We start from the raw sequence: 17,879 nt of genomic DNA, 5'->3' as shown, positions 1-17,879 counted from the left end.
CAGTCCGGGCCCCGCGGTGCGGGTGGCGGCGCACCTGGGCGGCCCCGGCGCGGCGGCGGTGGGCGGGCGGGAGGCGCTACCTGACAGTGAGTGGCACCGCGCGGCGGCCAATGGCGGCGCGGCGGCGCGGGAGCCGGAGAGGGCGGCGCGGGGCGGGGGGGGGGGGGGTGGCTGCGCCGCGGAGCGTGTGCGGCGCCGCGGGGCCGGGGCCGCTGCGTGTGCGGGGAGAGACCCTCGTGGGGGGGGTGGGTGGGGGGAAAGACGGATACCGGCCCAGAGCGGCGGCCGGCGGCAGCGGGAGGAGCCGGCGCTGCGGTGCGGAGGAAGGAAGCGAGCGCGGGGCCGCTGCGCGTGCAGCCGGTGGTTGCGGCTCTCGGTGCGAATTGGGGCTTTATCGCCGCCGCCGCCGCCTGACAGTTGTTTGTCGCCGCCGTTTTCTGCGGGAGGGGTGGGGGGGGGGGGGGGAAGCGAGCGATCTCCAGCGACCGGGAGGCGTGATTGGAAGCGAGAAATAATTAACTGGAGGAGGAAGAGGAGGCGGAGGAGGAGGACGGGGGTGGAGGAAGACGAAGGAGGAAGGCACCGCGCGCAGAGCCGAGCCCGGCGGAGCGGCGGGACGCGGCAACTTCGGCCCCGGCGCAGCAGCCGGAGCGCTGCCCGCAGCGGCGGCCGCCTCAGCCCGTGCCCGCTGTGCGCGAGGGAGCGCCGCGCCGCCGGACATGTCGGAGCACAAGGCCAGCGAGCCCAAGTTGTCGACGACGGACAGGGTGGTGAAAGGTGGGTGCTGCGCCGCGCTGCGCTGCGGGCGGCCCGCCCTGGGAGGCGGCGGGGCAGGTACCGGACGGAGAGCGGCTCGGCCGAGGGCTTTGCGGCTCCCCTCGCCTCCTGCCCGGCGCTCCATTGCAGCATTTCCCCCCCTCCTTCCCCCGCCCCGCTCCGCTCCCCGCCTCCCTTCTCCGCCTTGAAGGCGCTGCGCGGGGCTCGCCTCGGAGCGACGGGGAGCCCCGGCCCCCCTCCCGGCCCCCTCCCCCGCCGGCCGCTTCCCCGGACGTCCCCCCCCCCCCGCCCCCTGGCTCTCCCCGGGGCTCCGCGCCCCCCTTCTCCCTGCCCGCGGCCCCGCTGCGGCTGAGGCTCCCCATCCCCTTCCCCTGCGCGCCCGCCCGCCCCCGCGGCACTGGGGATGCCGGCAGCCGGGGGTGGGGGCAGCAGGGCCGTGCCGTGCCGTGCCGTGCCGTGCTCCGGGCTGCTGGGCGAAGCGGCCGAGGCGGCTTCCTCCTCCTTCGCCGCCGCCGCCGCCTTGGACGCGGGGCTCGGCCTGCTGGGGTGTGAAGTCGGGCGGCGGGCGCACCGCGGCCGGGTGTGTGTGCGCGTATACGTGTGTGTGTGTTGTGTGTGCGCGTGCACGCAGATGTGCGGGGGGCTCCGCACCCCCACGCCGCGGCTCCATGATTGCGCTCAGCTCGAGGTGTGCGTGCGCCGTGAGCCGCAGCGTGTAAACACAGCCCGTTTGGATTAACAACACTGCAGTGAGGACCAAGGTCGTATTTACCGGGGTAGCGCCCGGTTTGCGCGGTCCGTGTGCGTTCCTCGGGGTGCGGTACGCTCGGTAGGGTTTCCCCGCCGTGCCGCCCGCATCGCCTGGCGCGCTGGGATGCGGTGCATCCACCCGGCGGGTTGCAGCCCGTGCGGCACACGGAGCGCGGCGGCGGGAGCCCGGAGCCGGGGGCGGCGCGCATCCTTCCAGAGCCCGGGCAGCGGAGCGGCGCGGTACGCGCTGCCGTACTGGCGTGAGTGGGTGCCAGAACTGAACGATTAACGTACGGACTGTTTAGGAAAGCAAATTACTGTTGTTATTTGGCTTTCGTGTTTACACATACGCGTCTCCTCACGCCTTCCCACCGTTCCTCCCCCCTCCTCTTTTTTTCTTTCTTTTTTTTTTTTTTTTTTGACGTCCTTTTTCCCCCGGATGAAATTGCAGCTCTTTGGATGTTGTAAGAGATGCAATTCCAAGCTCAGTAAGATACCTTTTGGAAGCGGCTTGGGGATTTACCTTCTCCTATCTGGAATGTTTGCAGCTGAAGTACGCGGTCTGTGCTGTCACACTACCGGTAGGCTTTAGAAGCCTGAAACAGTGATGTTGAGCTGATGCTTATCTTCACGAGGTCCAGCAAATGGCTGTCCCATTGGGAAGCCTTCGTTGCCATCGTGGGATGGCTGTTCTTCTTTTTTCTCCTTTTAAAATCCTGACATGTGACCAAATATCCTGATCTCACGTGTGACAGAACTCCCTTGGGCTCAAGCAGATGCTCATATAAATAAGAATGACTGCAGGGTTGGGACTACCGTCTCTGTATTGACACAACCCTTGGTAGCTACAGTGGTAGATTTCCATTTTTTACGTGTGCCGATAAGTTTATTATGTCTCAAAGGACCATTTTCTTAGCAAACTTAGTATGTATTGTTAGGTGTAATTTTATCATGCAATTAGAAATCAAGTTTGTTAAACTGAGGAAGTACTGAGCAAAGCATATCTGCTGCTTAGGTGTTTTCTCATCTCAACTCCAAGTGTTGTCCAATGTGTCAACCTTTGATTGTTAGATTGTTACTTGCTCTGTTACATAGTAAAATCCTTCGAAGGCCTTAAAATAGCACCTGAGGGGAGTAGCGCACAGTAAACTGGTCCTTTGTAGGGTTATTCTTTGCATAGATCCTTCGCTCTGCCTTCCTACAGACTGTAAGGAAACCCAGGAAGAAAACAATTGGTGGTGATAATGGAGATGTATAGGGGAAAAGTTGCCTTGTTTTTCTGTGGGATGTGATTTGTGTCTTTCTGAGATGAGCAACTCAGGAGGGCTTGCAAGGCTAAGATGAATTAAAAGAAAAGAAAGGGCAGCAACACCTTGTTGGCATCCATGTGTGTAGGTGGAGAGCCCTGATGTTCTACAAGACAAGCCAGATACTCTGATGGTGTTAAGAGAATTGTGAAAACAACTTGTTTTTTTTTCCTTAGGTTTAAATATCACATGAAGCTGTGTTTGGAAAGGAAATGTTTGTAGCATATGGATGTAGGCTCTAGATTAAACTTTTCTCTGCCAGCGTATGTGTGGTGGTGGTGTGGTTTGTTGGTTTTTCCTTTTCTTTTTGTGTAGAACCTTTCAGTTTGCTGGTATGTGACCAAAGATGTCGGTTGAGATCTGGCTCGTGGAAGTCATGGTTAGGCACTGTTATGCGGTGATGGGGTGGGTTTGGGGAGGGGACAGTTCCAGCAGCTCTGTGCGGGTTGCTTATGGCTGCATGCTGCCTCTGAGGTGGGCTGCTGTGGGCTCTTCTCTTGCGCTTAAGGGAGTCACGTAGCCAGAGAAGTGGGATATTCCTGTAGGTGAGAACTTCATCTCATGCTCATTTTGCATTACTTATTGAATCTTCTGAACTGCGGTCAGGCTGATTTAAATAAAGAATGCTTTTGGGAGAAGGGAGGAATGGCTCTGGAGCCCCTAATGCTAAGAAAGTGTTGGTCTTCTCCTACCTCCGTGGTGCAGTTGGTATAAAATTATGTTCAACAGTTGTAGTGAAATTTTCAGATATGGAACGGTTGTGTAGTGGGTGATGTAAAGAAGACATTCAAACCTGTGTAATGTTAAATTTCCAGAAGCAAATTAACTCTTGATAAAGCTGATAAAATGGGATTCTTTGGAGTTAAAGGAAAGGAATCCACAGCGTGCAGTTGCAGTAGTACTTCTTTGATATACTTTTGTATTCTCCTTAGCATAGGAGGTATGTTTTGATGCAAATCAGGCAAATCATCTTTAATCATTGGCTTTTTTTGATCTTGTAGAGGAGCAACGCTTTGAGTGGCAAGTAAGGTAACCTGGACATTCAAAGGTTTGCAGGATCAAGGCTCAGGATGGCATAATGTTGCAGCAAACGCTGACTCAACATATTTACAGATTGACATTCTTTCCTTTCTTGTGAGATGTATGATGCAGCCTTCACCCAGACAGAGCTGTTCATAAGTTCTTGTTTTCTTTCAGGGCTGAGAAAGCTCCTCCTTACCCATACTGCTTTTAAGTCCCGAGACTCACCAGCCAGAGCACGGGCTTGGTTGCTCTTGTGAAGGTGGGAATACCTGTCCAGAAAGAGCTGGACTGGGAGTACTAGCTCATTCCTCATGGGTCACTGAACAGCTGTCTGATGTCAACAGCTTGTGGTCACTACTGACATTAGCAGGATTTGAACCCACCAACCTGGAGGGAGAAGCCATGTATCAGATTACTTGACCTCCTCAAAATATTCAGTGTTGCATTACCGCCTTCTAGAAATACTGCTCTAAAGCAGAGTAATACTAAATAAAAACTTCAAAAGTGAGCTGTAATAGTCATACGAAGAAATGAAAGCAGTATTTCTTGTAAATCTTGCTGTTAGCTAGGTACCGTAGTTGTTTGATTCTGGCATGCAGGTTGGATATCTGTGTACTTTCTGAGAATCGGTTGATTGACTTGTTTGAAAGAAAGTGGAGTTTTAGTGGAATCACAGCTCTTCAGATCATCTACTGCCATGACTCTTGATCCTTGATGTTGGCAATCTCATGTTGTGCATAGTGTGCTTAGGTGTACGCAGTTACATTAGCAATTAATGACACTCAAAAAAGTAGGCACCGGTCTCTTCTATCTCTGAATTTCCAACTGTCTAATGTTCAGGCTGTCAATATGAATGTCAGTTCCCAATCAATGTTAGACATCAGTGTTAACTTCAGATTCATGAAAGGTAAAACTGGTGTTTATTGCTGTCAATAATGGGGGTTAACCATGAAGTTTAAAGTTTCCATTAGTCCAGGGAGGCTTGTACGTACCCTGTTAAGGCTCGTGCATCAGACTGACCTTCAGTGATTCAGAGCAGGTGTACTACAGAAGCCTGCCTTTGCCTTTCTGTGAGTAAAGCGTAATGTTCTCCAGCTTGGATGTGTCGTGCAAGCACTGACTTGTCCTTGTGTGTTAATTGTACGTGAGGACCTCAATGTCAGTAGCATTGATAAATATGGTATGCATTTTGGTTTAAATTTAAGTTTTAGGAAATCTATGGCAATGGACAATCCTATTTGGATATTACAGCTGCCTAATGACAGCAGATAAAATGGCTTTGTGCCTCTCCAGTGAGGCTGCTGGAAGTTCAATATCCCTCAGATCCTCATGAGGGAGAGGAAGGATTTGCTTTGTAGCTGTTTCTATTTTTGTTTTAATTAATTAAATTTATCCTTGTAATACTTAAGAATGCACTCATGCTCCGAGGGAGCCTGCATCTGGGTCTAAGGGATGCTATCAGATGGAGAATCTGCCTGCAGTTCTGTCAGAAAGGTACTTAGGTTGCTCTCAAAGTAATGCGTTCTATTAATTTCCATGGAAACTACAACAGATGCAAAAAGCACAATACCAATGTTTGGTAGAGCATGTTCTCAGCTACAAAGCACAATTTTTCAACGGAGTCACCACCATTAGCAAATTCATATGCACAAACTGATTGAGGCATTCTTCATTTTGTGGTGTCACAGCTGTGCATGGCCATCTTTTGTGTTACTGTCACCACTGCTGAAACGCACTATCCACTGCCTCGCTGTGCTCATATCCACTGTTTGGTCTCCATCAGCGTTCAGCAAATGTTGATGAATGCCTTTTTCTCCACATGGAGGAGTTCAGTGACACACCTTTGCTTCATATGTGCCTCTGTGTCAGGTGCCATTCTGTCAGACTGCCCCTCTGCTACCATCTGTCACACAGCAACAAACTCTAATGAAATATTGGTGGGAAGATTCGACGTCTACTGCTGTGCCGCCAACATCTGCCTCTGACATCATGAGCCAAAGTAATAACATGGGAGGCATTACTTTTGGAGCAGCCCTCATAGCATGGCTGCAGCAGAAGAGTTTCTGCTCCTTACTGTTTACCTTCACTGAAGGAATGGCTTTGCTAGCTTTGTAGTTGAAGATCCCCAGGTCTCTTCATGAAGCAAGCCGTAGGAGAGGCAGCTGAGAACAGAATCCAAGTGAATGTGCTTGCCTAGGGCTCGAGTTAGGATAACTTAGAAGAGAAATTGAGGCTGGCTTGTTGTTTTCTTATGGCTAACTGCTATGTTCATGTATCTCACGGTCAAAACTCAGTTAAAACTTCTAAAACCAATGGCTTCTGTCAGCTGGATGTTGCAGTCTTGTGCTTTGTAAACTTGTGCCCGAGTGACTAATGTACAGCACTTGTTTTAAAAGATTGGGAATGTAGTAAGGAGAAAATTAAACAAAAGCAAAGTACAGTGCTTGACAGTTATGCCTGTGTAATTAAGCTGGTGATTTATTTTGGTTTGTGAACTCAGTTTACCTCTTACTCTTTAAGATAGTTTTGTAAATAAGACCTTCAGTTTAACAAACCCTTTACTGCACAGCTGTAGAGAAAAACCATGCGTGCACTGAAGGATGCCTTTCTTAAGCAGTTGATATTGCGATGGTGGGAGATTGTTCTCATGCTGTGGACTGATATGAGGTGAGATGGGAGAAAAATCTGCTTTATTTGTGTGTTTAAAATCCATTTCTGCTTTTGAATTCCACATTGGCTAAAGCTTTCTGCTGTTATGTGCTCTTTTTGGCTGGGCCTAGCGAGAGAACTAATGCTTTTGATACCACTGGTGGTAGTGAGAAACTTGAAAGAGGAGTTCATGCTGGGTGTTATCAGCATTTAACTTCAGTGGAAAATATGAGCCAATTGAGGTAATTTTCCATAGGGGAATGTTGTGCAGAGCAGTTGTTTCCTCTTTGCCGTCTATTCCCAAATTCAATGATACCTACATCCACTGAATGCATCTCGCTTAGAGATGATAGATGCTACGTGGTTATTCCTGCTTTTCAGTGTAGATCATGGCAAGGAGATTAAAAAAAAAAAAATAAGTATTAAGTTGTATTAGTCAAATACATTTTACATTTTAGATAGTCCCATGATTGCTAGAACTCTCAGAATTCTTTCCACCAGATAGTTCTTGAGGAAATGACTGCCAAAAGACACCTGGAGTAATGTTAATAAAATAAGCTTTTTGCTTGCTTCTCATAGCTTTTCTTTTCCAAACTCATAGTCCTGCTTCAGTTTCTTCTGTTTTGCTGAGTAGCTTCTACTTGAAGTACGGAAGGAGTAAAGTTCAGGTTTGGTACTCCATTTACTATGGAATTGGTCCATTTAAGGCTTCCTAGTGATGTTGGTACACCATGTTGTGGGGGATGGTTCCTTCTTTACAGCTTGAAAGAACATGGAGAGAAGTACTTCCTTAAGAGTATTTTAAGATACAGAGATACTGTTTTACTCTTTTTATTTTCTTGAGAATGTGCCATAAAAGAAGCCACAAGTTTCTGAAGTAACAGCCACTTCAAATCACCTTCATGAACAGGTGCCTTCTTACATCCTTTCATATGTGGTTTCGGGAGTCGAATGCGAGTGGCTGTTGTGTATCATTTCTTCAGCTGAGCGCTTTAATCATTTCCTGTTCTGATAAGCGGTCATTTACCTCGACTTTCCCCCAGGAAAGATCTTTCTATGGCTTCTGAGTCAATAGCAGTGAAATGTACCATCCCAATTCTAAAAATCACTTCAGTGTGTGCGTGGCCTTGTTTGTGTAAGCCTGTGGCTCTCTGGGGGCTCTGCCGCTCAGCTTGGAGATTGCAGTGTGTTGGTGCTGGAGCACCCCAAGTATGTTCTTGTTTAACTGTCGGATGGAGGAAGAGAGAGAGGGGCGGATGTGGAGAACCAGGGACAATAAATGCTATGATGGTGAAACTTGCTATAAAAACCCAAACTACTCATTGCTACCTCACTTGCTCCCCCACCAGAAAGTTGATACTGTTGAAATGACACCTCCGGAGCCACACCTCTTTGACGGTCATTTACATGCATTATAAACTGACTATCTATTTTTATAATCAAGGTTAGGCATGTTAACATTGATATATACACCACTGGTGTATGAGGAGGACATGACCATCTTATTCAAGATTTAATTGCAACGCCAACACAGTTTCTGACTGATACCGTTTGTAGTTGGAACTGGAGAGGAGGAAGAGTGGAGTGGGAAGGCATTGGAGGTTAATTCCTGGGTGTTTGTGAGTGTGGTGTCCACATTGCATGTGTTTAAGGCATATGTGGTGTTTTTTTCCTTTTTATAGTGCATTTCATGAAGCTTCTGTAAACACTATTTAATGACTGTCTAACACTTAAACTTCTTTCTACTTAGAAATACAGCTGTGCTATCCTGAAGTTCTACTGCATCTTCCTTTTAGTTTTCAGTCTTCTTTAATACTTTTTTCCTTTTAAGTGTCAGTAAGCTCTTTCTCTTCTTGTTGATGTTCCCTTCCCGCATTTCTTCCAACCTTTCTAACTAAGTACGTTGAACAGCCTAAGTGCTGCCTGTTAGGAGTCATTGGGTTGCACGTACTTAGTGTGAGAGGTTCACCATACACAACTTGTTTCCTTTGACTATGCATCTATAGGCATCTGTAGGTGCCCAGGGAAGCATGTGAGAACAGGGGAAGTATATTATGACTCTTCCTCTGACTTGTGTTGTAATTCTGCAGCCAGCTGCTGACTCTGTGGCTTTCTTTTCAGCCAGTAGCTCCACTGTCAGTGTGCTGCTCAAGCTCTCCCCAACTTGTCACAGAAGGATGTCTATATTTTGCAGTTCAGCTGCTGCTTGCAGGTTGCCTAGCAGTAACACTGAAAACTCACAGCATGACTGTTAGTTTTAACTCATGTAGCTTGCAAAGGGCTCTGAGAGCTAGCATAGATGACTGTAGTTTTGGTTAATTTAGGAAAAGAGGGAGTATAAATGCTTATGCTTTGCTGTCTGTGCAACCAGGCTCAGAAGTTAATTAGCACAGGAAGGTAATATTTAGTGAAGGCAGTAACACTTGCCTGAAAAAAACCGAAGTTCACCATGGGCGAGTGAACTTTAAAGCCTCCACCTTAAAATCTAAGCATGGGAGGTATAGAACTTAGTCTGTGTATAGATTATACAAAGTATCTGTGCCAGAGAAAGAAGAAAAAATGCTGCTGAAAATGCGACTACGCTAAATCTTAGCAGTAGTAATAGCTATTTTTCCATCTTTCAGATATGCAGATAAGAATGAATAAAATAATTCAAGTCTGCATTTTGTGGTTTTCCAAATTGAGAAGTTTTTTAATGAGATAAAACGCGTACTGATGGAAACAGGTACTGGTATAAAAACGTTATTATTTTCCACCACATTCCTTTTCCTCCATGCCATCTTTTAAGTACGTGTGTCTTAGGAATTTTGTTGCAGCATATTGATGTCAGCCAGTATGCTTTCCTTGAGTTGTCGTAGATCTTGCCCAGTGTAGAACCGATGGACTGGAGGGAAAGAAGATCACAAATTTGACTAGACGATCAAGTTAAAAACCTAAAGCAAGGTTACCTGATTGCGGTGGTTAAATTCTCAACAACAAAAGCAGAATAACTAACCTCCTGCAGAGCAAATTGTGCTATAATGTTTTCTCTGATATTTGCCAATTACACAAAAATATCAGGCCTGAACAGCATTGCCACAAGAAAGGAAGTGCGCTTTGACCTTGTGATTAGAATGGTGAAAATAACATGTGTTAATAATGGGTTATGCAGATGTGATGTTGCAGACAGTGTTTAACGCTCACTCTGGGCATTGTTCAATAGACTTAATTAATAGAATCCCAACTACAGTTTTTTTGGCCTAATTTAGCGTGACTAAGGTTTAACTTCTGCTTTAAGCATTTGTGACTGTCTTTGTGAAGGTGGGTTATGCAATTTTTTTTTTTTCCTTGCTGATAGTGACAGCCAAGTAATTGTGTGGCCAGATAAAAGCCGAGTTCCGTAATTGTTCATGTTTTGGAGTACCCATCATTTGAAAAGAAATCGTTAATGGTCTAGATAAATGGCTCAAGGGGAGAAAAAGAGGCCCAGCCTGTCATCTTCTTTTTGCTTTTCTTGTTCGTGGGCTTTTTATCATTCTTTACTGGGGCTGTGTGTTACTTTTTATCAGGTCCCAGATCAGTTCCTATGAAAATGGGCATACAGCATGTATGATTGTGTGGTATTCTTTCTGAAGTGCTTGGAATTCTTCTGGACTTGTTTCCTAAAGTGGGAAACCTGGTAAAATAAATGCTCATTTTTCATTACGAGCTAAGGACAAAGCAGCACAAGAGCTTGTGACGTCTTTCTGGTTTACAGTCCCTTGTGGGTGATATTGAAGGGGAAGGCACGTGGCTAGAGAGAAACATGGTGGTATATTTTCTCTACAAATGACATAAAATGGCATGAAATAGTGTCTTTCAGGGTTCTGCAGAGAACGGTAGGTTTACATACTTTGCCCTGGCTTTTTCTCCATCTGTCAAAGAGTAATGCTCAAGTTGAGAGAGACATCTCTGAAAATTCAGTTTTTTTTCCAATTCTACTTTCATCTGCCTTTGCATGTCCATTTACATCTTTATGGAAAATGGGATTTGGTCCACATACAATGATACAGTTAAGAAAACAAAGAAAAGCTTCTAGATGGCGAAACCTGCCCTCTTGATGGCCTCAGAGAAAAGTTGTTGCATCATCTGCTTTGGACTGGAGATATTGTTCTACTCAGCACAGTTCTTTTCAACAACAAATTTGGAACTTCTTGGCTGATTTCTGCTTTTATTACTGCATAGGGCAAACTTGATAATTTAATACCTTTCACTTGCCACCATTTATTTCAAGTCTAAAATAATGGACAATTTGAATGGAAGGCCATTCAAAGAAAAATCCCTTCCCATACCCCTGAAAATCAAACAAAACAATCCACGAACAAAATTAAAACATCAAATGCAGCAATTTAAATAATTTTTTTTAGTCTTTTCCACCATGTTTGCCAAGTTTCAGTTTGATGTAGATTACAATGGTCATACTGTGTTACATTCTTTGAAAAAGTGCAACTGGTCATTAGCTACAATGACACGAACAGCTGTAGTATTTTATGATAACAGCTGGGAACAATCTAGTTCTCTTCAAAAACTTTTCTTTAGCGTCCCTTTCATGCCATTTTAAAGCGAGAAAGCAGGATTTTTGTATTTGTTCTCTATTTTACACTAAGAATTTCATCATAGGCAATGGTGGCAATTAGGTATCAAAATATCGTGTTGCTGTCTGTGCCTTGGAATGTTTCCCCTTGTGGGACCTGTTTCATAACCTGCTGAAATCTGCAGGAGTTGGAATCTTTTCATTAACTTGAGTAAACTGTGAATCAAGTAGTCATCCTGTGACTTACAGTTTCGGCTTTCCTTTTAAGTAGATGATTTCTATCTGTTTTAAACTGCTTTGCTATATCTGATCTTAAGTGGCTTAGGACAGGACAGCATTATCTCTTATTTTCACAGTGAGCAAAGTGTACTCCTACTTTGCAATGCTGTCTTTTAGCAAGTGAAAAGGAACATGTCCTGTATGTATGTAGCTGTTCTTCCTCAGTAATAGTTTGCTGTGCTATTGCTTTGTCTTCAGAAATTTAAGTCTAAAATGTTTCCCATATGTGAATGTACTTTGATGCTTTTTATCACTGAAAAAATTGTGTTCTCATCAAATGAGATGCTGTTCTCATATATAAAGGCCTTTTGCCTGCATGCTGCTCACTTAAAAATACTTTTTCTTTAACAAATGCATCTGGATTGCCTTAAATAAAAGGCAATCTGCTTTGTTTAATTTCGTTTCTGGTCTAACAGAGTAAGTCTTTAATATTAAAATCACACAGGTAGTAGGTGTACATAGGAGATGCGTGTCGTCTTTGAATCATAGAATCATTAAGGTTGAAAGAGACCACTAAGATCATCTAGCCCTGTTAGGAGCCCATCACCTGCAGTTCTGTTGCATGGAAGTAAGAGTACTGGGGTGGGGGAAGTGGGAAGCAGAGTGCTGGTGGCTGGAGAAAGGAGACCCAAGGGCATAGCAAGGTGGTGTTGGACATTGCTGGGGGATGTGGAAGAAGAAATACAGAGCACAGTGGGTGAGGGCAGTGTGTTCAGGGCAGCAAAGAGTTACTCAAGGAATCCTTGCTTGTTGATAAATAGAAAGCACAGAGCTGTTTTAGGAGTGCTTTGCCTAATGAGTTATTTTGGAGCAGGTGAACATCTTAGCGTTTTAGAGATGTTTGTGTGCAGTGGGGCAGGAAGTTAGGCATTAGCCACGAGGGAGCCTGACTTTATCAACAAGCAGAGAGCTGATGAGGCTGCCTGGTGAAAGTTCTAGTTACTCATATACTTTGTGGGTGGGTTTAGATTATCAGTGTATAATCTTTGTAGTTTTTATCTTGGGAAACTTTTCTTAAGAAGTGCTTGCTGTCCATACATGGCTAGTGGTAGAGCGGAAAGAGAACCTTCTGAGCGTACTAGAAGAGGTTACTTCTGGTAGAAAAGAAAGAATAGAAACTTAAAAAAAAAAAAAAAAAAAAAAAAAAAAAAAGGAAAAGACCCCAACCAATCAACACAGCAAAACAAAAACAGCTCCCAACCATTTTGGAACAAATAGGGATGAGCCTGTATTCATTTCTGCTGAGATGTCAGCTTTAGTTTCTGGGCAGTCTTCTTTCTACCTTAGCAGGTGTGAATATGTGGAGATTTTGGTTCTTTATCCTTCTGTTTACTTATTCCAGTGGCGTAATAACATATCCTTAATTTTTATGAGTGATGTATTGAAGTCACTTTCTCACTTGAGACTAAAAGGTATGAGCTCAGACAGCTTCAGAGTCACAGAGTGGCAGAGGCTGGAAGGGCCCTTTGGAAGTTTTCTAGCCTGACCTCTGCTCAAGCACACAGCCCTGCTTGTCCAGTACCATGTCTAGGTGGCTTTTGAGTATCTCTAAGGAGGGACATGCCCAACCTGGGCAATTTGTGCCAGTTCTCTTAAAAGAAAAAAAAAAAAGTGCTTTCTGATGTTAAGACAGACCCTCCTATAATTCATTTTCATAGAATCATAGAATGACAAGGTTGGAAAGGACCTACAAGATCATCTAATCCAACCGTCCTCCCAGTACCCTTGCTACCACGAGCCACTACACCATATCTCGTAGGTCCTCATCCAGATGCCTCTTGAACACTGCCAGACATGGCAACTCCACCACCTCCCTGGGCAGGCCATTCCAGTGTCTGACCACTCTGAGAGAAAAAGCTTTTCCTTATGTCTAATCTAAATCTCCTCTGGCACATCTTGTGGCCATTTCCTTGGGTCCTGTTTGTTGCCTAGGAGAAGAGGCCAAACCCCTCTTCATCACAACCTCCCTTCAGGAAGTTGTAGAGTGCAATAAGGTCTCCCCTGAGCCTCCTCTTCTCCAGACTAAACAATCCCAGCTCCCTCTGCCACTCCTCATAAGACTTGTGCTCCAGACCTCTCACCAGTTTTGTTGCCCTTCTCTGGACACATTCCAGGGCCTCAATGTCTTTTGTAGTGAGGAGCCCCAAAACTGAACACAATACCCGAGGTTCGGCCTCACCAGTGCTGAGTACAGGGAGATGATTACCTCCCTGCTCCTGCTGGCCACGCTATTTCTGATGCAGGCCAGGATGCCACTGGCCCTCTTGGCCACACTGTCAGCTCATGTTCAGCCAAGCATCAACCAACGCCCCCAGGTCCCTTTCCTCTTCACGGTCATGCAGCCACTCATCCCCAAGCATATAGCACTGCATGGGGTTATTGTGGCCAAAGTGCAGGACATGGCACTTGGCCTTGTTGAACCTCATCCCATTCACCTCAGCCCAGCAATCCAGCTGATCTAGATGAGGGCCTCCCTACCCTCAGGCAGATCGACACCACCTCCTAACTTGGTGTCATCTGCAAACTTACTGAGGGTACACTCAATCCCTTCATCTAGGTCATCAGTAAAGATATTAAACAAGATGGGCCCCAGTACCAACCCCTGGGGGACACCACTTGTAACAGGTCACCAGCTGGACTTAACTCCATTAATTGCTACCCATTGGGCACAACCCTCTAGCCAGTTCCTTACTGAAGAAGGGTATACCTGTCCAGGCCACAGGCAGCCAGTTTCCCCAGGAGAATACTGTGAAGGACTGTGTGCCTGCTGCCTCTCGTCTTGTTACTGTGTGCTGCTGAGAAAGAGCCTGGCTCTGTCTGTGTCTTCCCTTCAGATATTTGCACATGTGGGTAAGATTCGTCCCCACATCGCCCCCCCCTGCCCACCCCCCTGAGCCTTTTCTCTGGGCTACAGTCCCAGGTCTCTCAGCCTTTTCTCTGTTGAGAAATGCTCCAGTTGCTTAATCATCTCAGTGCCCACTTTCCTTTGTTGGACTCCCTCCAGCTGCTTCATCTCTCTTGCACCAGGGAGCCCAGAACTGGACACGCAATGACAGAACTGAGCTATTTGACTCACAGTTTGGTTTTGAAATGTCAAAGCAGACAATTCCTGTGTGAAATTGAAATGCAAATACTAGTGAATTTGTACATATAAAGAACTTGTACATTAGGGAATAGCACGTCCTTATACTTTCTAACAAGGTACTTCTGCTTCTCTAGAGCTCTGAATCTCAGATGGTACCTGTATTACTTGTAAATAGTCTTTGTTTACCACGCAGAAGATATCACAAGATGAGGGACAACACTCATTAGTGGAAGTCTAACCTATGTGCAACTTTTCCTACGATGTTGACTTCGTATTGTATCCTGTTTTCATGGACTGTACTTCATGGTAGGTTATTTTTTTGTTTAATATCCTACCAGCTAATCTCAGAAGTACTGCCAGTCAGAAGGTTTCTCTGCAGATATCTTTTTGGTTGTAATCCAGTTGCTATGGTTTCTAAATGTGTATTAGACCTTTTTTTCCTGGCTTTGAGGGAATTGAAGTAGATGGAGTTCCTATAGGTACTCTTGAAGAATTTGCCAACAGCCTCCTGAGCTGGGTTAGGAGGAATGTTGCCAGGAGGTCAAGGCAAGAGGTCCTTGTCCTCTTCTAGGCACTGGTGAGGCCATGTCTGCAGTGCTGGGTCCTGGTCTGGGCTGCCCAGTATGAAAGAAACATGGATATATTGACGTGAGTCCAAGGAAGGGTCACAAAAATGATGAAACGCTGGAGCATCTCTCGTATGAAGAGAGGCTGAGAGGACTGCGATTATTGAGCCTGGAGAAAGGAAAGCTCAGGGGGAGCTTGTCAATGTGTGTAAATACCTGATGGGAAAAAATAAGGAAGGAGCATTGAGGGTTTTCTCAGTTGTGTCTGGAGACTGACAGGACAAGAGGTAATGGGTACCCTGAAAATGAGAGAATCCAAATTGGAACCAAGAAAATGCTTTTTTGGTATAATGAGGGATGTCAGACATAGAAACAAATGGACTGGAGAGGTTGTAGAGTCTCCATCCGTGGTGATATTAAAAGCTGTCTGTATGTGGTCCTGGATCATCCATTCCAGGTGGCCCTGCTTGAGCATGGAGTTAAATATGATGACCTCTAGAGGTCCCTTCCAACCTAAATGATCCTGTGATCGTCTTTCACTAAACTCTTTAAGATGGATGATTAAAATGCTGTATATTAATTTGCAGGCCTTTTGACAAAATGTAAGAGTAGAAATCTTTCTTCCTTTAAAAAAGAATGACTGTATCTGCTAAGCAGTTATTTTACAGGAAGAACGCTTCGTGTGATTATGAGGATCTACCATAAAAATACTTATTTTGAAATAGCAACAAGATACACGATATATAAAATTTTTCAGTGCATCATACGTTGACATCCATGTGTAGATGGTAGTGTTGTTGGCAAAATGTTGGCATAGATCGCTCTTGAGGAGTTTCACATTTTTCTGAGCATGTATAGCCCCAGAGTTTGTTATAATTTGAAAGTAGGGACAGAAAGTATGGACAGCTGTAAGAAAAATGGGAAGGTTCTATATGAGTGTTTCATAGTCATTACCAGGGATTCTGACATCATCAGAAAACTTCCTTCTAGTAATTAGAAAATGGACCTGTCCTTTGCTAGTTCTTGCTTTATGTGATCATTTCATAGTGGCATGAAGATTAAAACTGAGATTAATGACAGTCAGTTTAAAAGCTTTAAAATCTGTAGTAGTAATGGCTTCGTCTTTCAGCTTGGAAATTGTCTTTTTGTTGCTATCTTATGCTTTATTTCTCTGTGAAGATGGCTTTTTAGGAAACACCTGAATATTGCACTTGTAAAAGTAAAATCAAACTTTTGATAAGGAAATCTCGTGAATATTGGTGATGTGGAACAAAAAGAAGCAGCTGGAAAAGTTTGAATGTGTCAGAATTGTGCTGTCTCCCTCAGAAAAATTATTGATACTAACCCACTAGAAGTTCTGAGCAACTTCTCTAGATGGAATCACCTTCATGGATAATTAATCTGGATAATGAACTTTTTTTTTTTAATAGTGGAAACGTAGCTTCCATGTATTGCTTTGTTTACTAGATGTATTGGAAGAAAACAATGTGCATCTAGATACTGTAATTTGAAATGTGAATTGCCTCAGTGCTTGTGTAGATCATGATGTATATAGGTTGCTCTAAAAGCATTGGCTCCTATTTATTTCTGTGGAAAAAAACAACAGACACAAAGAGCACAGTAACACTATTTGATAGAGCAAATTCTCAGCTACAGAACATTGTTTTTCAATGTAGTCACCACTGTTAGCTATGTATTTTTGCCAGCGATGAACAAGAGCCCACATTCCAGACTCATAAAAAGTCTTCCCCAGTGGGAAGTGGCCCACTGTCACTATCACCACTGCTGAAACACCACTCACGACCTCAGTGTGCTCTCATTCATTGTTTGGTCTCCATAAATGTTCAACAAGCATTGATGAATGTCAATTGATGAATGCCATTTCTTCCATGTGATTCAGTGATGCCCCTTTGCTTCATGTGCACTTCCATTTCAGACCCAGTTTGTCAGACTGCCCCTCTGCTGCCATCTGTCACAGCAACAAAATGTAATGGAATACTGTCAGAAGGTTCAACCTCTACAGCCAAACCAACCACCATCTGCTTCTGATGTCTCTGGCCAGCATTAAAAAAAAAAACACACAGAAGGAGCATTACTTCTGGAGCAGTCATCATATAATAAGACCTGGGACAACACGCATCGCTATGAAAGAAGTGCATTTACTGTCTTTGCAACCTACAGAACAACTGGAAAAGGACTTGCTAGTTCAGCTGATTAATCTTTGGCCTGAGTGTTTGTTACTGAAAAAAATGCATGTCAAAAGATGGGTTTTCAGGGAGAATTTCTGGTTTGAGAAGAGGGAAGTGGGATGTTAAGAGTTGTCTTGAGAATACTTGTGAAGAAAAGGCTGGAGAAAATGTGAGGTTGAATATAAACACTGCAACCTGGAAGGATCTTACTGGCAATCAGACAGGGCAAAAGAGCTGAAGAAGTGCTCTGAATAGATGTAAATGAAGAGCAAACCAAGAAGCTCAGCAACGTGCAGGTGCTGGTAATAGCATATATGCATTTGCCTTCAGCTTCAGTGGAAATTCCAGGAGTGATTCTTCTAGCTATGCTGCAGGGCATTTCTCCTAAATTGCTTCGACAGTTATGCCCTCCTTTGTTCAGGCCCTGCCAAGAAAAGGCTTTTTAGCAAGTGAGTGCCTGTCAGTCACAAATATTTCACCAGAGGAGATTGTTTTTATGGATAACACAAAAAACTTCTTGAGGGTGACTGTGGAAGAAAAGTTATCATATAGATGTTGCAGCATTTATTTATGAGGAAAGGCATGTGATGCTAGTGTTTGTTGAGAATCTGCTGTGCCCTGATGCTGTGATATATTGAGCAAGTTTAGAAGGTAACTTCAGCTTGTGCCGTGCTTTATCTGAAGCCATGGAGCAAGCTCCTT

At 44.9% G+C, this 17,879-nt stretch overlaps 1 protein-coding gene across 13 annotated transcripts in view; it reads left to right on the top strand.

Moving 5' to 3' along the window:
• Positions 1-278: 278 nt before the first annotated feature.
• Positions 279-17,879, top strand: part of PPP3CA (protein phosphatase 3, catalytic subunit, alpha isozyme) — a 196,013-nt gene continuing 178,412 nt past the window's right edge. For 6 of the 13 annotated variants that reach the window (XM_015285623.4, XM_015285620.4, XM_015285622.4 and 3 more), the window contains exon 1: positions 279-777. In XM_015285623.4, coding sequence (XP_015141109.1) covers positions 720-777 — 58 coding nt within the window. In that variant the 5' untranslated portion in view covers positions 279-719. Of the gene's footprint in view, positions 835-1,193; positions 1,358-1,426; positions 1,539-5,121; positions 8,126-17,879 lie in introns of those variants that run through there. The other 7 variants (XM_046940854.1, XM_040699880.2, XM_046940853.1 and 4 more) reach the window with 6 other exon arrangements.

Source organism: Gallus gallus, chromosome 4 (genome assembly GCF_016699485.2).
Source record: "Gallus gallus isolate bGalGal1 chromosome 4, bGalGal1.mat.broiler.GRCg7b, whole genome shotgun sequence".
In the NCBI taxonomy this organism is placed as follows: Eukaryota; Metazoa; Chordata; class Aves; order Galliformes; family Phasianidae; genus Gallus; species Gallus gallus.
The sequence above is the reverse complement of the archived record's forward strand: the minus strand, read 5'-3'. Positions and strand labels throughout refer to the sequence as shown.